The 21,905-nt window shown below is 45.3% G+C and overlaps 2 protein-coding genes across 3 annotated transcripts in view; both read right to left on the bottom strand.

Moving 5' to 3' along the window:
* Positions 1-617: 617 nt before the first annotated feature.
* On the bottom strand, positions 618-11,944 carry DELE1 (DAP3 binding cell death enhancer 1). Its single transcript, XM_032955521.2, has 13 exons — positions 11,442-11,944; positions 8,887-8,989; positions 8,174-8,315; positions 6,912-7,065; positions 6,379-6,504; positions 6,149-6,213; positions 5,948-6,044; positions 5,415-5,557; positions 3,880-4,026; positions 3,628-3,720; positions 2,605-2,764; positions 2,343-2,462; positions 618-1,901 (listed from the first exon to the last, which is right to left on the bottom strand). Exons 1-13 carry the CDS (start codon positions 11,467-11,469, stop codon positions 1,603-1,605), a joined length of 1,677 nt encoding a protein of 558 aa, XP_032811412.2. The 5' UTR covers positions 11,470-11,944; the 3' UTR covers positions 618-1,602.
* A 4,057-nt stretch (positions 11,945-16,001) lies between these two features.
* The window catches only part of LOC116942979 (uncharacterized), a 32,982-nt gene continuing 27,078 nt past the window's right edge, over positions 16,002-21,905 (bottom strand). The window contains exons 6-8 of one of the 2 annotated variants that reach the window (XM_032955523.2): positions 20,921-20,977; positions 17,925-17,973; positions 16,002-17,144 (exon numbers count right to left, since the gene is read on the bottom strand). In XM_032955523.2, coding sequence (XP_032811414.1) covers positions 17,930-17,973; positions 20,921-20,977 — 101 coding nt within the window. In that variant the 3' untranslated portion in view covers positions 16,002-17,144; positions 17,925-17,929. Of the gene's footprint in view, positions 17,974-20,920; positions 20,978-21,905 lie in introns of both variants that reach the window. The other variant, XM_032955522.2, reaches the window with a different exon arrangement.

Genomic DNA, 21,905 nt, shown 5'->3' with positions numbered 1-21,905 from the left:
TCGCCACATCAAAAACACTGCCTTGAAATGAACAACACTGGCAACGTGTGTTGGCAATGGCCCTTGTTTGAATGGTCATTTTCAAATTGCCACACTGCCTTGTAATGCCTTGTTATTGACGAATGCGAGTTTAGTTCTTTGTGGATGTGCACCGCCAAAACAGCAACACCAAATAATGTTTCTTGTGGTGTGCATTCTCTCGGCGTCTGGTTTTATTTAGCGTTTATATTACCATACACCATATGTGCACACATCTAATTTCCTTTGTCCAAAAAGTGAAAATGCACTCAATCTTTCCTTTAAGCATATTGTCTGCAAGTGGGGAAAATGGTGACCACCAATACAACTGTGTTTGTTTTTACGGGTTTGAATTGCCCGCGGTGTAGTGATTCAAGGTCACAAGCATTCGAAGCTTGCACTCGTGACTTGCCGCCGACTGTAAAAACTGCATTATCTAGTGACAACAGGTAATGCGGCATTCTTCTAAGATATATAACATTGCCAAGGTGTCCACACTACACCTGCTGGGAAGTCAAGCGAGCTGTGCCCTGACAATCATGAGTGGTACACGGTCTGCAACTGTTTGCAAATGTATTCCTCCAGAAAGTAAACAGAAGTAAATTGCAAACACATTGTTTTTAATAACTAAAAATACAAGCACATTAAGCACTGTCCCGTTAAGGTTTTGCATCTAAATCCATTTTTATACAATTTACAAGTAAAAAAAAACATTAATAATTTGTGCGTACTCAATCCAGTTTTGGCAATGGCAGTCATTCCCCACTAACACCAAATGAGCCCAAGACAGCTGTTCAATGCTGCACCCTTTATCCAGTGTAGTATACAATCTCCGTTTTACACATTACAGCTATTGGAGAGACACCATTTTAATACATTACCCAAAAAAAACACTTAAAATGGGTTTTAGGTTCGTGTTTACAATTCAGCCACTTCTAATATTTTGTCCAAAAGCAGTGAATTTAAATACTTAAGCATTTAGAGTTTGTGCGTACTCGCTGCATTTCAGGTAATGGCACAGCAAGAAAGTCAAATTTCACCAGAGCACCACATAATTCCTTGCGTTCTGGACAGCTGTTGAATGCTGAAATTTACCTTGTATACAATTGCACAGCTTTTGACATTTCAGGTATTGGAGACCATATTTTAATAGTTAACCAAATACAAATGTTTTAAGTGCGTGGATCAAATTCAGTTAACTTGTAAAATCACCACCAACAGCGGCTCATGTTGATAAATATTTTTTTTTAAATCCCCTAAAAGAACATGCTACTATCTGAACACACGAGGCAGTGGTGTTTTGGCGACCAGGTAAATGAATTTCAAACTGGTGGCTAAAAATGTTACATCCAAAACCTCTTCACGGTAAAACAACTGAACTACACCTGGGCTGCATCGAAGCAAACTGCAGTGCCAAGTTGTTATGACGTCGTAGCTAAGCCATGGGCGATGATGACGCGGTTGTCCTCTGTGTACTGTGGTGGCGTGAAGAACTCATCGTTAGGCCCCCTCCCCAAGCCATCCGCGCGTAGCGCAAGGGCCCCGCGCTGGCTCGGCTCGAATGCTCCAGTGGACAAGGGATTTCTAGACTCCACCACCCACAGCCCACGGGACGTGCCGTAGGCCCCCGAGCGCGAGGTGGTGCGAGGCAGCGCCGACGCAGCCGACGTTCGCATCTTCTCCGTCAAGCAGCAGCTGGCTGTCGAGCCTCCCGCTGCTCAGAGACACGGGCAAGCGCGCGCCGTCCACCCACACGGGCAGTGCAGAGAACCCACCACGGCCACCGCCAGGGTGGCGCGGAGGGAAGAGAGCCGGAGACGATGCAACACTTCGCAACCGCGCAGCAACCTCGGCGCCACGAGCGACGGGCAGGGCGCCCCTACCTGCACGACAAGGGGACCACACGTCGTGCGAAGGTACAACAGGGCGAGTTGGGCCACATATACAGAAAGCGTTTAAATTGGGTTTTATCATCACCCTTAGGCAGTGCCAAAACTGTCGCCAGCAGGGTGATGAGGGAGGCCTTGCCCACAAAAAGCCCCTCGGACACAAGGCAATGATAGTCCTCCTGTACTGGGGATTCGTCACCACAAAACTGGTGTGCAGCTATCTTTGTCCTGCTGCTGCTGTACGAAAGAATATGGCACCACTTGTACTCTTTTAAGTTTGTGTTCTGAAAGAAAGCTGTGTGCGTTACACTCAGTATGGTGATGTCACGTGATGTGCAAGTTATGTTGGGAGGACCGATTCAAAGGTCTCAATCATACTTTTTTTCTGTCTGTAAATCACCGATTGCGTATAGCCGTTTACTCTTACACTCATACCTGTTCCATGGTTTGCAGTATGCCTGGCCCCGAGCAATGCCTCTGGGTTTCTGGCAGCTGCTGACAATGATTGATGAGCTTCTGCTCCTTCTCTCTCATCAGGCAAGGCTGGGTTGGTTCCTTCAAACACAAACACGTACACAGCTAGAGGACAAGAAAACAACTGATATGTGGCGGCATCGGTACAATCCCACGCTTATGGCAGATGCATATTAAAACTGGAAACGAGTAGCTGCACGCCGCGCGTGGGTCCGGCCTGCACCTCCGATGTCCAGCAGCTGGAAGACGATGAGGTTGTGCTGTGCATCGGGCTGTCCTCTCTCGGCCGCCCGCTCGTACCAGCTCCTGGCGGCCACTAAATCGACCTCCACGCCCCACCCGTGCTGAAGGCAAATGCCCAGGTGGTGCATGCTGTCCACGTCCTGATGCACAAAGTAGTAGTCCATTGTTATTGTTTGTAAAAACAAGTTCACATTGAATAATAATTTTCCCAATTATTTTTCTTCACATTCATCCCCGCGCATAGTCGGCGAAGGGCCATTGCGCCAATAATGTGACCTCTTGTGACGGCATTCGCATCAACTGCTCCTGCTGCTGTACCGGCGTCTCAAGTGATTTGTTTGATCCACGTATCATGGGGGAGGGGGCCATTCCTTGGAGGGTCGCAGTCCACCTTCGAACGTCGACCGCCAAATGAAGTGCACAATTAGTTGCTGGAGTCCGCGCATCGAGACGAGGCGACGGGTCCAATAAATGAGAGCGGTCTCCCTCCAACTAAGCTCTCGATTACTCGGAGACCCGCCATAGATGTCATTTCACTCCGGTTTTGTACCGACTAAGCTATTCCACTACATGAAGTATCAACTCAGATCTCTCTCACAGCAATGCAATTCTTCATGTCAAAAAATAATGATAAAACACAGCCCATGGAAGCAGATGTAACAGAGCTACCTCTGAGAGCCAATCAAATGAGCAGCCCGTCAATCTTGCGCAATGCTGAAAGACCAAAATAAAACGGACCTAAGATAGCCCATCTGGCCATGCAGTCCTATCACTGCACTTGGCTGCCTACCAGTCACAGGCAGTGTATTTGTTTTCTAAGGTAAGTTTATTACCACGTAATGGTGACAACGTTCAGGGATTACTTGACTAGAGGGGCACTACGATTGTTGCCTAGCGGAGGATGTGCATTATCAAGCAGGGGGGAAAATTAGTGCATATGTATATCTAAATGACCACAATGAACTTTGGCCCTATAAAGAAATGTTGTTGTTCTAGAGCTTACCTCCTGTTCTGCTGCCATTTTCAAGAACTTGACTGCTTTATTGTAATCCTTGTGCGGCGCCTTTGTGTAATAAACACCAAGATACGACTGGGCCTAGTGGTGACACATAACAAAGAACAATTTTCAACGTATTTACACACGATACATTAAGCGTCAACACTGGAAGCAACAATGCACAAAGGGGGTGGGGGGGGGGGGGTTCCCGTCCACCGCGCGGAAAGAGGGCGGCGGCTATGTGAAGTGAGCGGCCACCTCTCTGAGTCCACCATGAGCAGCTTGCACCAGCAGCTGTTCGACGGCGCCGGCGTTCTCTCCGCTGTTCTTCTTCAAGAACATCGCGAGGTTGTACTGCGCCATCGCGTGGCCCTGCGCCGCTGCGTGGGCGAAGTACATCGCAGCCTGGTGCACATGAACGCAGCCGACATGCGGTGCGAAAGAAGGTCAACATACATATACATACATCGCTAAACATCCAAGTTTTTCTACCCAAGGTGGTACCAATTTCTACTCTGTCCCATGGACTCTTGCGAACGTGCACATTGTATGGACGTATTCTGAACTTATTTTGCACCGTACGTAGCCAACCGTGCTCATCGGAACACAAAAAGCAGTTTGAAAGAAGTGGATTTAAAAGTGCATAGCTCAAGTGGCTTGGCATTCCAGATGGCTGCAGAAGCACATATATCTGCTAGTATTTGTTCGATGGCTCAGCCAAAATCCACTGCGAGGATAAACAGAGTTCACGTGATGGTTCATGCTTATTGATGACATCAGCAAGGTGTTGTGGTTCCTTCGTGACAAGCACTTTGAGTGTAATGAGTGCGAGCTTACAATAATATTACTTATAAACTTGCACCACAGCTGGACTGGAGGATATGGCACTGTTGGTTAGTGGCCCGACCTTGACAATCGCATTTACAAATGTATCACCATTGTCAACTGATATTAGTCACACTGTGATTGCTATTCATTACGTATCACACAGTCACAATTGTAATTGACCGTAGTTCCTTTTAAGGCTCCTCAGTTTATAATTTAGAACATGGGTAAGGGGGGAATCTTTCCGTTTGGCCCGAATAGGAATTCAAAATATGTTCAACAGGCAACATTCTCGATATATTTACGTCCACTGCAAAAGACCTTTGCAGAGAGAAGTGACCGAGCGTGCTAGAATTAGAAACACAGTGTTGCAGTTTAACAAAAATTCCCCTCTTGTACCGTATTGTCACTGCAGGCATCTCAGCTGCACTACACAGATAGCAGTGCAGGCTGTTTAAACGCTAAAAAGTTATTTTACCAAATAAGGTCCACCGCGCTATATACTCGCACACGCGATAACCACCATTCGCACCTCCGATTAGTATTGTTAGCTACGTATGGTGCGAAAGAAGTTCAACCATATGACTCTCGCGTCTAGTATTACAATGGAGGGTAGAGTGGTGGCGGTGCATTCGTTAGCATACTGTGCTATGAACCTGTGACCAAAGTTCAATCCTAGTCATGGCTAACACTAGCGGCAAGTGATATTTGAACCAGTCCTGGACTCCCCCTTTCACCAACCCGTGCTAACCAGCGTGGTGAAGTATGGTAAAAATCTTCATGACCAACACAGTGTGGAGAGGTCTTCAGCGAGCATGACTGAGGGCCGTATTTTTTTTTTTACACAAAAATGCACTTGTATTGTTTAGCAGAATTAAGATGAATACAGTGACAGTGGGTTACGAGCTGCAAACGATTACTATTGACATCTGTGCATAGTCAAGCTCGCAGAGGGGAGGAATACTCACTTTGTTAATGTCCTTGGGCACTCCTTTTCCAGTGTTATAGCAAAGGCCAAGATTGTACTGCGCCTTGGCATAGCCCTTCTCAGCTGCCATCGTGAACCAACGAGCAGCACCTTGGACATCTCCACCCTTGGCTCTCTCCAAGCCTGCACAAATACACCAGGAAAAATCCAGATACTTGATGTGGTTACCGCAACATAACATTACCATTCCTTGCGGTGACTTCGTTTTTACAACATCGTTCGGTGCATATGATGACTATTACACTTGCTTATCCAGGAAAGCGTCAAGACTTTTCCAAGAGGGTCCTGTCATCTTCTTGCAATGGGTGGAAAGTTTTCCCATGTGCAAACTCAAATGAGTCATTTGTGGGTCATGTTTCAGCATTGGGATGTTTGGCCAATATCAGTAACATTGGTATGTTTTTTTATTGCTATGAAAGAAAAACCAGGACAGGGAGAGAACATACAAGTAAGCTCCACAATGATGACTGGTGCACAATGCAACTATTGGCAAAATGGAAGTCACTTTCTTACCCATGATGTGTAAAACAACACTGACAGAGTTGTCCGAAACGGATTGCAGTTTCTCAGCAGCCCTCGTTAAGCACTCTTGGGCTTCGACTATAGAGTCCTGTAAGACGCACACACACACATACATTCACATCTTTTAGATGGTCTGAATGGAAAAATGTACAACTTTAAGATCAAGGTATGAAACTTTATTGCAGCAGTGACCTTCTCAGGAGCATCTCCACTCCAGGACAGTTCACCAAAAGACAGGGCAGTTGACGCTTCACTTTCTGTAAACAAAAAAAAAAGCATCATTACATCCATGGGTATTCACTACTCAGTGAGCGTATTGTGGTTTCTGAGGAGTAAAGCTTATCACGTGAAATGACACTCAAACTTTAGTGTGACGTTTCTATTTAAAGGTACAACTACACGACAAGACAGCTGGCACTGACCACTCCGATAGGGCGAGTGCGGTGCGGTGGCAGCCGTGGCTTGGTCAGCTGGTCCTTGTGCAGCCAACCCATCTGACTCGAAGCCAGAAGTTGTTGATGACTTTGGCAGGATGCCGAGCTGCAGGCCTGAACGTCACGACCATGACAGAGATACCACATAGGCTGCTGTTAGAACTCAAGAAACACCTGAAAGCGATACATGCAATAAGAAGTGATACATGCAACAAGCTACCATCTCAGTTTGTTTAAAAACCCAATATATTTATGAGCTGTCTGAAAATGTGAAATTGCCATATTGTCATCTTAAAACACTGCCATTGTTATGGTTTTCCAAACAGAAGCACTGGAAAACCCACAACAAACACGCAATGGAACATGCGCACTGTTTAATATATCAGAGGAATGCAGCAAGGCGAGTGCCTGGGTTTCAAATGTAACACGTGCTGACGATCGTTACGTATAATCCCAAACGAGCATTTGCAGCGCTAGTGATTTTTTTTGTCTTCACGAATTTGACCAAACGTCGCCCTTACCCAGGGAGGATGGCTGCAGAGCGGTGCCGACCAGCTTGTACAGGCAGCGGCTGACCCTCGAGCCGGAGGCATTACGCCGGTCGTCTCGGCATGCTCGCGGAAGAGACTCATGAAGACGCTTGACCAGCTGCAGTCCTAGAGTCACAAAGGCTCCCTGCGCACACACGCACACGGTCGCCCGCAACAGGTCACGCGTTGAGTACGGCACCGCGTCCGTAGTCCAAGCTTGCGCTGTGCAATGCTTGTAAAGAGGTAGAGTTCCTTGCGCCTAATGTTTGACCTCGGAATTTTAAGGGTTAAAGGGCAAACCAACCTCACCTACAGTAAAACCTCGTTATTTCGGTATTTAATAATTCGTAATTGGGGATAATTTGGCAGGGCTGCACCTTCGCTATATATATACAGTATTAATTCTCCATGAGCCAAATTTCCATACCGAATAGAAAACGAATTTGGAAAAAAAAATTATTGGAGCAGGAGGCACTGGGGAGTTCCATTGTACATAATTCGGAATATCAGATAATTCGGCAAGGCCAGAGCCCCATATGTCGAATTAACAAGGGTTTATTGTATAAGAATAGGTTTTGCCCTTTCTGCCAATAAAACAGGTGTAAACATGTTCAAACATCAAACAGAAACCTTTTGCAATGAATCATGCCTGCATTAATCACACATACTTGTGGTGAACATGCAAACAAAAACATGCTCTGGTAGTATATGCATCGTCTATGAAACTCCTTGGTCTACACCAGAGACAGCCTTCTTTAGGGCCTAGTCTCAACCATTGTTAGACCAGAGAACGCCAAAAGGTGAACATGTTTAAAGGTTTACTGTATATGCAGTGAACATCAACTGTTTATAAATACATTTTCCATGTTGTATTGCAACGGTCTAGTCGAGGATGTACATGTGTAGAAGCACTGTTTTAAAAAGATATCTATTCAGTACATTAAGTGTCCCGTCATATGTATTCAAGTCAAATGTTACTTTTCTGTAGAGATAGAAAGCTCAAAACTGTGTCAACGTCGTGTTGAGCCCTGGATGAGTCAGTACGGCTCTGTGTAAGCAATAGCATTTTACGGCACCCAATATACCTTCAATCATTTGCCAAAAGGGCACATGTCCCTACCAATTGCCAAGGCACCCTTTGGCTTTAAAACAAACAATGAGTTTTGCCTACAATTAAAAAGGGAGAGACCATATATATTGATATCAAGAATAAATGCCATGTTTAAATTCAGGGACAAGGGGAGAAGCCTCACCCAAAAGAAAGCGTCGATGATTGGTGGCGAGTGCATGAACTCGCAGCGGGAGCTACGCCGGCCCTGCTTCGTCCTCTTGCCCTCTGCCCGGCCTGCGTCTTGTTGCCGAGAGCTTCCTTCGCTGGACCCCCATGTCTGCGAGCTGTCAAACAAAAGGTGAACAGCGATTTAATTATGAAAATATGGGAATAGGCTTTACCCTTTCTGGCAATAAAACAGGTGTTTAGATATTCATACACCAAATAGATACCTATTTCAAGGCATCAAGTCTGCATTAACCACACATACTTGTTACAAAACTAGCAAACAAACATGCTCTCATAATATATGCATTGTCTTTGAAACTAATTTGGCCTACACGAGAGCCAGCTTTCTTTATGGCCTTGTATCACCACTGTTGGACCCAGAGAACAATCGAGCATAAATCCCCATTCATGCCAAAGTGCATATTAGCCATTTAACTTAAAGCAACATGACACCACCCTAGGAAATCATCACCCCATCATTATGAGGAACAGCCATGATCAATCCACTGCGGGAATGAGGCCTCCCCAAGCACATGTGCTGATTTCAATTACATAAAATACTTTCAAGGAATTCCAGAGAAGTCGTGCTTGTGTTTTTTTTAAAACGCATATGCATGTTATTGCGCAACCATTGTGTAGTCAATGCAATTGGCAGCGAGGTGTGTGTGGTGGATCGTGCTGTGTCACCTGGAGTGAGCGGGACCGAGCGAGGTCCCCAGCTCATCTTCACCGTGCTGGGGGAGCTGAGGGGTGACCCGGCACTGGTGATTGCAGTGACTGCGCCCAAAGGCTGAGGACGAAGAGGAAGAGCGTTTGAGGGGGAGTTTGGTGATCTCAGCAGGACAAGGATCATCAGCAACGTCTCCAACGAGGTTACATAAAGCCTGGAACAACTTAGTGGGATGTAGCAACTTTATTCTAGATGGGGATTCCCCTACACCTGTTTGGGTTGGAGGGGTTATTTTATCACATCTCACCACGCTGGTCACTGTGGGTTGGTGACAAGGAGCATAGATGTGGAAGCATAGCAGTGCAGTACAACAATGGATTTTGTTTCACTGCCCTCTAATGTCCAGCACTGAGCCTTACAGTCACCTCTTGACAACTTGCTTGTGCATGGTGGTCACCCATCCAACCACTAGCCACGCTCAAACCTGCTTAGCTTCTGAGATCCGTCACATTGCGGGCGGTTTAGTCAGACAGATGCAACACAAACAGCGACACATTGAACTGCTAAGATTCACAACCGGTTGCTATTTCCAAGGAAACCCTTGAATGAGTACGTGTCGTTGTGAATGTTGCATTCAATAAGGGCCATAGCCCGAAACGTCGCATATTATATACTTTTCCTCTTGACGAATGTCTTAAAAAATTGTTATTAATGTCATTTACCACACAAGTATCTCGCATTATAACCCTAAAAAACGTGCACATCACTTCCACCGGCACAATTATTGTACGCAGAGATCAGTGTGTTGCACACACGACGCATTTTTATGACATTTCACGGCTAAATCTGGGCTAACCTTGTCAATACTCAGATTCCGTGCAGGCAGGCTTAATGTGTCATTCAAGTAAATTGCAAATAGTTTCCAAACAACGCGTTATAATCGCGAGGCCTGGTTTAACGTGCAGTTGGATTTCAAGGGTACAAAGCCAAAACCGTAAATCTTAACTGCATCAACCGTAAATGATTCAACTTGGAGCCCCAATGTTGAGACTTCAAATGCCATCGGATCAATGTAATCTCGTTGAATATGTTGAATGTCGGTTATATAGGGACAGTAGGGTTATGTTTAACATGCAATTCGATTCCGTGGGGTCAAGCTTAGTGTGAACGCAAACACTACCCTTACAATGCAGCCAGATTAAACAGGCATCTGGGTAAAGATACATTCAATTCCATGTGGCCATGTTAAATATAAATCTCATAATCAGTCGGGCTATACAATATTTGACAACGAAGTTGAGACGGTATCGTTTTTTAAAACACTTTTAAACCTTTTTTGGCCAGTATCAAAGTATGAAAAAAGAATACGTTTTACACTTTCTTGCAATAAAACAGGTGTTACGACAAGATAGATGTTGATGCATGTTAAGATGCACCTTAACACCTATTTTTATTCAAATAAGAACAGGGTTTACCCTGTTAACCGGGGCAGAGATGTAACATGCAGACCACATCCACATGCAATAAGACCCATTCATTATGTAACACCACTTTTGTTCCTGGCTAAGTGTTATTTTCTAATTGTTATTCCTGAAAAGTATAGAAAATGACTATTATTGTTCCCCACAAACTTTGTTTTTATGACCTCGACTTTACGTGAAGGAATGACACAAATGCACACCACGTGCTCTCATTGACAGTAGGTACATTTAAAAATATCACTCTCCTGGTCACAAAAGTAAAGTTTGTGGGGAGTAATAATAGGCATTTTCTGTACTTTTGAGGCATAAGCAATTAGGAAATAACACTTACTACCCAGGAACAAAAAATATATAATTTGTTACACAGTCATTCAGCTATTACTCGACTAAGGCCTACATTGTACCTGCATTGTACCTACACCGTCCTACACTGTACCTACATTGTACCTACACTGTACCTACATCGTACCTACACTGTACCTACATTGTACCTACACTGTACCTACATTGTACCTACATCGTACCTACACTGTACCTACATTGTACCTACATCGTACCTACACTGTACCTACACTGTACCTACATCGCACCTACACTGTACCTACATTGTACCTACACTGTACCTACATTGTACCTACACTGTACCTACATCGTACCTACACTGCACCTACACTGTACCTACACTGTACCTACATTGTACCTACACTGTACCTACATTGTACCTACACTGTACCTACATCGTACCTACACTGTACCTACATTGTACCTACATCGTACCTACACTGTACCTACATCGTACCTACACTGTACCTACACTGTACCTACATCGTACCTACACTGTACCTACATCGTACCTACACTGTACCTACATTGTACCTACATCGTACCTACACTGTACCTACATTGTACCTACATTGTACCTACACTGTACCTACATTGTACCTACACTGTACCTACATCGTACCTACACTGTACCTGCATTGTACCTGCATTGTACCTACACTGTACCCACATTGTACCTACACTGTACCTGCACTGTTCGGCTCACAGAGCTCTACCTACTAAATGAACTGGAACTGAACGGCACTCACCGCGCACCGCGCCGTAGATGCGCCACATCGCCCCTCTCGCTCAGGCTTCGGGCAGCGGCAGCGGCATGGTCCGAGATGTTCGCGAGGAATGAGGAGAAAGAGAGAGACGAAGAGGTGGGTGGTGGGGGGGTGGTTGCTGTCAACTTGCAAGGCAGTCGACTTGGCAACTCGTGACAGTCGTCTTGGCCCTGGGAGCGGCGCGCGGACTAAAGGACGCCCGGTAGAGGACTCCAGTAAAGGGTTTTGGTAGAGGATTCCGGTAGATGATTCCGGTAGAGGATTCCGGTAGATGATTCCGGTAGAGGATTCCGGTAGAAGATTCCGGTAGATGATTCCGGTAGAGTATTCCGGTAGAAGATTCCGGTAGAGGATTTTGGTAGAAGACTCCGGTAGACGATTCCGGTAGAAGATTCCGGTAGAGGATTTTGGTAGAGGGTTTGGTAGAGGATTTTGGTAGATGACTCTGGTAGAGGATGCTGGAAGGTGGCGGCTGCTGCTGTTGTTGTTGTGGAGGTGCGGCGCGTTTTCAAAGTGCACCCCAAAAGAAACGACTACACACGTGGTTGGGTTGGTGGAGGGGGGTTGGGGGTGTGAGTTGTTGGTTGGGTGGTGGTTGATTGGGTAGTGGGGGGGTGGTGGTAGGGGGTTGGTGGTGGTGGAGGGGTGATTGGTTGGCGGTGTGGGTGGCTGGGGGTGGGTGGTGTGGCATCAGTTGGAGGGGAAAAACCCCGAAATACGAGGCAAGTGTTACGCCACTGAAACATAAATATAGCAGGGTGGTCCGTATGTCTTGTGACACCATATGAATTGACCCCTATATATTTTTTATTTTTTACGAACCTTACTTTTAAAAAAATGACGTTTAAAATAATTCAATGGTGGGGGGGGGTCACAAGACATATGGACCACCTTGTACGGTCCCATCAGCCCCGTAGACACGTGGGTTCCAGCCGCAGGCAAAGTTTGTGCACAGTGGCACCGCGCTCACAACAACTTTTGTGTGTGTGTGGCTCAGACAAATAAATCACCGAGGTTCGATTTCCGACTCGGGCGCCTTGCAAAGTTGCACATGTGTGTTCTCTCTCCCCTGTTCTGCAGTGAGAGTGTGTGAAGAGTTTGTTTGACACGTAGGCTTTTGCGATCAATATCCGTAATACAGGAGTTTTTTTGGGGGGGGATTAGATCGCGTAAATATATAAATGTGTCGTTAAACTCTCCCCGATGAAGCTAGTTGCAATTCTTCTTCTTTGGTTCTTTCGGTAAAGTCACGTAGAATGAGAATAAAATAATAAATTGATAAAATAAAATAACACAATAATATTCTCACGACGTTTCGGCCACAACACAAGCGGCCTTCATCAGGCGAAAGGACGAGACTGTCCTACCTGACAGTCTCTTATTCTCATTCTACGTGACTTTACCGAAAGAACCAAAGAAGATGAATCATTGCAGTCACGAAAGCTTTAAATCGAAATCTATAGTTGCAATTACTGTCGAAACATCGTACTTGGATTGTGAATGTTGTGGCTTTGCACTCCAACACATCGGTGTGCTGTACTAGTGACGACTTGGCATGCTCTAAGTGACAAACCTTACTAATTGGCTGTGTCGGGTGGTGGCGGGTTTAACAACACATTTACGCGATCTAACCCAAAACAACCTGTGCAATGTGTGGAGTTTGTACGCCCCCTTGCTCTGCATGGATTTCCTCCCCTAACTGTAAAAAAAATACACGTATCTGTTCATGGCAAATCATCTCAATGCTGAAAAAAAAACCCCTGCAAATTACTCTAAGATTACACACGTCACAACCTTGCCTCCCGACTGCGCAAAAAACTTGGCAGGACCCTTCTGAAAACGATCCTTCGGTGAACCTTACCCGTCATTTGAACTCATCAAATTTCAATTATGAATTCACCGCCCTGCTTTTGGTCGGCACACAAAACCCCCGGGTGTGTTTGGGGTGCAGTTTGTAAACGTGCCGCGTGGCCTTTAAATAGCCGGCTCAGGCCACCGACGCTCAAGGACAAAAGTTTGTGACACTCAAAAGCGATCGTGCCTTGCCTACGGCCACTGGAACGGAAACATCGTCCCCACCTAAGCGGCCAAATTACACGCACTGCGACTTCACGCACCACATACAACTTCTTTATGTAATGATCCAGCCGAGCACCTTGCGTACTAGCTGATTCCATTGCTCCATCTCCCAAGTGTATAACGGACTCTCGGACACTGTTACCTAGATTCTTGGCCACCGCCTATCACTGCTGGTAACAACGTGTCTGTACAAAGTCGACTTTATCAGTTTCAATCGTGTCCTTAACCTATATGCACTAACCCGTCGTTAGCTGTAAAAAAAACAGTTTTTATGTATCACCACATTTCTGTGGTGAAATGTTTGTGTTAAATCCATCATTAACGATATATTTGAATTATTTTCAAGGTCTGGCAAGGAAATTCCATGATTGGCCAAACCAACTTCTGGGAACCAAGAATATGAATCACTGCAGTCACGAAAGCTTTAAATCAAAACTTCTGGGAAGTAATGACAAGACATTGCCAAGACAACCAAATTTAGAAATAAATAAAAACCGGTGGCTATGTGTCTAAAAGGCCTTTGTGTGTGGCAGCATTGTACTGTATCTCAAACGTATTGTTATTGATTCAGCGTTTGCAAACCAATTTAAGTGGTCTAAGGTGCACAATTCTTGACTTCTCTCCATCTTTGGTGATGCAGAGGGTTTGGTGTTACATGTTATTTATGTAGTTTATTGTAAAAATTCGGTCACAGTCCTTGTGATCACTGTTACGTTGCAATTATGGCTTTATTTTTTGGTGATTTGGAAAACGTTTTTTGGTTTGGACATGTTTGTTTTGTTGTAGTACGGAGTTAGACTGATGGCCTTAATCTAATTTTCCTTATGGTTGTTGTTGTTTGACTTGCATCCCACTGGGATTTTTTGCACACAGCGTTGGTGTACGGTGCTATTTTCAGGAATATTTTTGCTGGTTTTTTTCCATGGATTTTCTGTTTGCACTGTCACATAGTCACATTAAGATGTTTTTCTTGTTCGTGTTTTTGTTTTTTTGTTTGTTGCGGTTGCACCCGATTCAAGAGCCGGATGGCTCACAGGGCTCTACCGAAAATAAACTGAAACTGAAATCTGTGGAACAACGTCAAGTGGAACTGGCCCCTGCACGACAAAAGTGCCACATGAAAGCCTCCCCGTTCAGTCACTCTACAGTGGATCACTTTCTCTTGATGGTTCAATCTAGACATGAGCTTGTCAGTGGAAGGAATTCCCTCTCTTCTTGTGCATGTCCCTTTTGGGCCATTTGGGGTGTGGCCGTTTCCTTCACTGGAATCTTCTTGCAGTGGTATTTCCACTTCATTCTATGTCCGGCGCTGCGTCTTGCAAAGGTGATAACTTCCATATCCTGTCGAATGTTTGACAGCTAATTCCCCTCTGCATTGCAATATAAATTTGAGGAAATGACCATTTGCTGCAATAAATTGTAATCTATGTTCAGTACATTGAATGTATTGTAATCTACAGCGTTCCCTGGCTCACGATCCAGTTGCTCGGCAGATATGCTCAGAGCAATAACATTGAAGTGATAACAGGGGAGGAAGTGAACAATATTTATTGCTGTCTCATACACCTAGCAACAATGATGCAAAACACCACATTTCAAATCTATCGGGTTGTACCCTTGAAATAACATCGGAGGATAGACCGCGTCCCACGTACAATGGGAGGCATTTTGGGAGCGAGGAGGGAGCCGTCACATTTAACAAGAATTTTAACCGCTATCCTAAATCTCAAATAAGTGAACAGCAACAATAAAATAATAAAAATATAAAACAATACAATTATCATGACGTTTCGACTGCAACACAAGCAATCATCATCAGGTGTGAAAACCACAGCAAGAAAATGTGAAAACTTTTTTTCAAATTTGAAAACTTTTTTCAAATTTTCCTGCTGTGGTTTTCAGACCTGATGATGATTGCTTGTGTTGCAGTCGAAACGTCGTGATAATTTTATTGTTTTATAATTTTTTTTATTTTTTTGTTTCCCTTCTACGTGATTTTACCGAAAGAACCAAGAATATGAATCCCTGCAGTCACGAAAGCTTTAAATCAAAATTTAAGTGAACAGCGTTGCAAAACACGCAGAAAGTCCCAGCTTAGTTCTGCATTCTCTAGTCGTGTAACCGCTGTAACTTCTGTCCAGTACTGCTCCAACTACACCCAGAGATGGAGTTGAGTTCTCGCAACGTATATATTTAAAAAGGTAAATTACACCTTGTTTATGCCTTCGTATAATATATGCTATTCATGTTTCGTGAATAAAAAATACAAGCTTCCAATGGGCCAAACGTGGTCTTATTGGGAAACAATGCGGTTTAAAAAAAAATTTGATGGAAATTGCAATTTCTGTTACATTTTTGTTAGTAGCTCATACCTTGTGAGCCTATAACGGCACAGGCTAAGGAACATTGACTAGTGTGACATTGTGTAAATGTGAACATTTTCAAATATACTGTAATTGACCATTTACAGTGTTAGAATCACTTATTTTATTACTGCAAGCACTTACAGTGTGTTTATAAACCAAAAGAGAGCAGAAGGGGAAGAAAGTAATTATTTTAAGTATATGATTTTCACTTTCAGAGCCAAAACATCCGCATTTTGATCCTTAAAAAATAACAAGGTTAAAGATTACAAAATTGAAACAGCGCATCGCGATTACAGTGGTTAATGCGACTCAATTGAAACAAAACGCTTATCTCCGCATAAACGACCGTTGGTTACGTATGGTGCGAAAGAAATTCAACATACATACGAATGTCTCTGCTTCAGGAAACGATTATTCGCAAAAAAAAGTTCGGAGCCGTCACTGGGACAGTCACTTTTTTCCTTTCGTGAAAATATGAAAGAATGCACACACAACATACATTTTTTCCATCCAAAACACAATTTTTTTTAGTCTTTGCAGTATTTATCAAACGGCAAAAAATAAGTTCACGCGTAAATAACAACCATTCGCTACGCCCAGTGTGAAAAATCTGAGAACGCCTTGGAAATTTTCCATCGCTCTCATCCCCTAAATTAGAAAACCTAATTATGCCACGGAATGTCGTGAACAAAGTTACGATTTGATGCACGTTAAAAAAATCCGCTCTTCAGCGTCAGATATTTGGACGCCGCTGGAAATGCTTACAGTGACTATAACCAACCTGCATCATCGCATATTGAGGAATATGCACAAATAAGCCTTGACGTTTCCTAACTTTTATTGAAGCTTGTAGTGAGCGCCACAGACGTAGCATTCAGTCCACGTGATCATAATATTGCCGGTTGAGCAGGGACCCGTTTATACGAAAGACACACCACATTGACATGCAATCAAACACTCTGTGGACCTCCAACTCCATAAATGCATCCCATTATTCCCACAAAAAAGACAATGACCAGACAGGCAAAGCGACGGCGATTTTTGCACGAGAGTATCTGCGAGCACTTGCTCTGCGTGTTTGTGTTGTGTCTAAATTTCGTCGTGACGTGCGTTGTTTTTTTTTGCGCCGGGCATCCGGCGTCCAAGGTTATACTTGCAGGATCTCTCCGCTCAAGGACTCGCGTGTCGAGAGGGGAAAAAGTGGCAGGGGTGGTATGTGGTGATGGGCAGCAGCGGACGGCTGGGGAGAAATGGTGGAAGTGGCGGATGGGATGGGAAGGTAACATTTTATTTATGAAAACGATGTGATAAATATACTGCCAAGGAAACAAACAATGTAGTATGTGGGTCTTTGTTTCGTAGTTGATGAAAATGATCCACTGTGCCCACAGCTATCTAACCCCTCCGTATCTGCCCGTGACCCCCTCTGCAAGGGCCCAGCCGCACTTTGAAGTTTGGAATGCCCTATTCGCGCATGGTTATTGGTCAGTTTACAGATAAGGCTCCTGAAGTTTATCCCACAACTTTGGCACGGATAAGGGGGAGTCTTGCTCTACTTTAATTATGTTAAATCCATGCAACTACTGTATTGGCTCATGACTTGGTCCTGCACTGCTGCATAATTTAAAGGTCCCCTCATCTGCATATCGGCATTAACCTTGTTGAAGGGAGAAATACACAAAATTAACCATTATTTTTGTCCAAAAATGTGTCGGTGTTTTAGCCAAATCTAAAAATATTGTGGATGTTTCTGAGCTAGATATAAAAATGGTGGCTGTGTCCAGAAAGCCACGATACCCACGGTGGCTGCCCTCCCACCACTCCCCCGGCCCCTCTGTGACCCTGGCAGGACGTGGCGCTGCGGTGCTGGTGCTGTGGTGCAGGACGTGGTGCTGTGGTGCAGGACGTGGTGCTGTGGTGCAGGACGTGGTGCTGTGGTGCAGGACGTGGTGCTGTGGTGCAGGACGTGGTGCTGTGGTGCAGGACGTGGTGCTGTGGTGCAGGACGTGGTTGCTGGTACCATCCTCACTGTCCCCCCTCCTTGGCCGTCTCCAGCAAAGCCGTGGCTCCTGCATGGGAACAAACAAAATATACGCGTGTGAAAAACCAATAACATTTTCGTTTTTTTTTCAAATCACTCGTTGCATCAACTTAATAAATGCTTGGAACTGTTTACAAGACGTTGTTTTGCATTTATTTAAACGTCGGTGACGTGCGGCAAATCTACTTTGGATGTTCAGCAGGGGTTGTGACGATGAATCGATTCTTAGATGAATAATGATTTTTCATCTCACGATACACATGTATTGAATTGCGTGAGTAAGAATCGATACTTTTCACTTCGAGGATTTTTTTCCTGGAAAAACTGCAGGCACAGCGACAAAAAACAAAAAAACCACACCGCCACGTTTGTCACGAAGGAACAAAAATGCCGCGCTGTCCGTTCCGAGGAAAAGGCCATTGCTGAAAACGTCAGCCTATGTATTATTTTTTTACATTGAAAGGCAGTGTTCATCACGTACGTGGTGAGCGTGCTGGTGTTGTGTTTGTGATTTTTATTTTCCCATGCGGTCTCTCGAAAACATCAACCTCTCTGAGTTGACACCTGGGGGCTTGCAGTCATGAAGGAGAGAATCACAACAAGAAAAATCGCACCCAGCGCAACGGTGGTTTGAGGCACGGTCTTGTTTAGACCCAAACTGCAAAGACAAAGGTCCCCCGTGTAGCCATAGCAGACTTTCGGTGCAAGTTCTGTTAGTGAGCACCTATGAAGGCCGGCACGGCACGCGAGGGTGGTGGGTGGTCAGCACCACGACACTTCACGTGGCCTAAAAGTGCACCTAGGCTGGCACAGGCGCCGTGGTGACGTCACCGCCACTTAGTGGCGAATGGCGGTTGTTGTTGTTGTTGATGTTGACAGTAACGTGCTGCCCTGGATGTGGTCTCGGGATAATTCAAGGTTGTACCTGCAACTCTATGCCTGCGTGCATAATAATACCCGTGCATCACCATCAGCCATCATCTATCCACGACACGCAAATACGTTGCTACAGACACGCACAAAATACTGAAACACTCAGAAACGACATTGCAAATATCTCCCGTATAGCTTTGAACAGGCTGTTGGGGCAAGTGCTGTTGGCGAAGAGCTATCAAGGCTGGAACGGTACACAAAGGGGGAGGGTGGCCAGCACCACGCCCGACCGCCTTTGTCTCCCCAGTGGCGATGTTTTACACACCGCACCGGGTATTCATTTGAGGCTGAGTCGACCTAGGGGAGTCCCAGGACCGGTTCAGATAATCGTCACTGGTGTTGGCCGTGAGCGGGAATCGAACTCAGGTCGCCAGGTCTTAGTGCAGCACGCTAACTGCGACACTATATGCCTGGACTCGGTACACACACACACACAGCTTTGGGAAAGATCACACCCATGGATGCATCGACGCATTTACCGCGCGCACCTTGATGACAGCTCCTTCCCTCAAGGGCAAAAGGCGGCCTGGCTTTTAATCTTCAGCCAATTGACACATGCACTGTTTTTCATTTGCATACATATGAGACGAGCTGGTTGTTTTGAAGAGCTGGCGTTTGTAAAGCATTCATCGCCTGGAGTCAAGGAGATAAGCAACATCCTGGATGGTGGGAACAGATAATCTGTGAGGTTTGCGGAATTCTCAGAGAGAGACCTTGCATGGAGGGGGGAGGGGTGTTATGAAATTGCTTGGTAAATTATAGCAACAGCTTTGGTGGGAAAGTCACACAGCTGCCCATGGCAACGCAGAGTTCTATAGCGACCTAGCGTTCTAATCTATGGCGTGACCGTATATGTTAAGAATGTGCCAAACAACACCTTCATGCATGACGAGGTATTGCAATTTATATTGTACGCATACATGATCAGGTAAACAAGTTCAGGTTTACTGGGCTCAGGTGTACACGTTAAGCCCTTTGCTCAACCAACCCAATTACCGATTCTATGTCATTCCATCAATGGATTTATTATCACTTAATTGCATTACTCTTGTTTCCCAGTAAGGGCTCACTGAACCCCATGGCTCAGGAGGGGCCTGCCACTTTGTTGACAGCAGGGGGCGATGATTGCTATCTATAATCCCAATTGAGAACTTTGCACTTAATATTTCACATTTGGCAAATTTGGAGCGTGACTGGCACGCAGCGTCTACTTTTGCGAACGGACGCCACGGGATCTTTCACGTCCACTGCTGTGAAACGGACGGTGTGTAGTATATTCTTTGGGTCTTTCGGTAAAGTCACGTAGATAGGTTCAAATAAAATAAAATAACCGAAAACTACGACGTTTCGATCGCAACACAAGCGCTTTAAGTCAAGGCGTGTAGTATGTTTTTACGGCTAATACACACACAGCATTGACTAGGCCGGCAGCTGTTTTTTTTTTTAACCGTGAATCTCAACAACAAACGGCGAATGCGCCACTGCTATGGTGTTGCCACCCACACGGTGATGAAAAAAAAGAGTTCATGAAAAAATATTTGGTCTTCCATTTGCCACGACTCGCATTTGCAACGTGATAGCAGAATCGGAATTGGCATATTTATACTGGAGGAATCCAATGAGCAATAAAGCTCTTTTTAATACAGATATCTAGTAGGGGAGGGTCAGAAGGTTACAACAACAAACAATACAAAAACACGATAGCAGTACAAAGTATAAGAAAGGTAAACACATCACAAAAAAACTCAACTGTTTTCATTTTACCAGGTAAAGTCAACTGAGCTATTAGCTTCTTTTTCAGAAGCGACCTGGCCACAAATGACAGCTCAACGCAGTGGCTTATCATGTGGAAATGTACATCAGCCAAATACTCTAAATCATCTAAACACGTTTCTAAATGGTTGCCTGTGCAACACCCCCCCCCCGCTCCGTCCCTCCCTCCCCCCAGAGTAAACCCTCAACTCCACACTTCCCACTCCTTTCCTGCCTTGCTTTCCCCCGGCCATTGGAAATTCCAACCGCGGCAACAAAGAAGTTCAAACCTTGGTGGTCGTTTTGGGCTGCGCCCTTGGCCCCGTGGGACTGTCCAACCTCGCTGTCTGCAAGGGGTGTGTGGGTGGAGCCAGGGAAGAACGGGAGGTTAGAAACACAATTCATAGACGTACACACTGTATCATTGTGTTTTTTAGGTCAGCAGTGATGCATTGATTGCAATGGACGTTTTCATTGATAAACTACACATACGGTACGTATGTATATATGTGTATGTTGAACTTCTTTCGCACCGTACGTATCCGACCGTGCTAATCGGAGGTGCGGGGGAAGGACAACAAACTAAACACAAAAAGCAGTTCTAAAGAAATGAGTCTTCAATGTCGATTTGAAAGTGCACAGCTCCAGGTGGCTTCCTAATATCGGAAGAAAGAGCGTTCCAGACTGCCGCAGAAGCGCATCCGAAAGTGCGCGATGCGGTGACCGTCTTTGTTCGACGGCTCAGCCAAAAGCCGCTGCTGCGAGCAAGAGTTCACGTGATGGTGGTTTACCCTCCTTGACGAGATCATTGAGGCACAACGTCGCATATCCGACCGTCACCTGCCCGCCTTGACCAATGAACCGCAGCAGCAACGAGTGCAACGTTTGTGCGTGGTGCCATCGTTATTTTCTATAGACGTTCACAAATGTGACCTTTTCACACAGAGCGATGCGTTGTTCTTCTTGGTTGGCGATACTTCGTCGGCAGTGGTGCACAAGCAAATACAACTCAAAAACTCGTCAGTATTTGTCCATAGCACTGCGGCGCCCATCACAGCCTGCGGACCGCCTGGAGGACAATCGCGGACCGCTGGTGGTCTGGGGACCGCACTCCGAACACCGCTGCTCTATATTGACGCATATGTAGTGACATAGAATCGGTCACATAGCAGCATAGCGCTATCTGCTGGCAGGGAATGGGATCTGCAGCTCGCAGCAGCCCTCACTAACAGCAGGCCACGGGATAGACCAGAGAGGGATGTAAGGGAAAGGTTA

The sequence above is a fragment of the Petromyzon marinus genome, chromosome 16 (genome assembly GCF_048934315.1).
Source record: "Petromyzon marinus isolate PM22_M1 ecotype Great Lakes invasive population chromosome 16, UKy_Petmar_22M1.pri1.0, whole genome shotgun sequence".
NCBI classification, from domain to species: Eukaryota; Metazoa; Chordata; class Hyperoartia; order Petromyzontiformes; family Petromyzontidae; genus Petromyzon; species Petromyzon marinus.
Note: the sequence above shows the minus strand (reverse complement) of the source record. Positions and strands in the feature narration are given on the sequence as shown.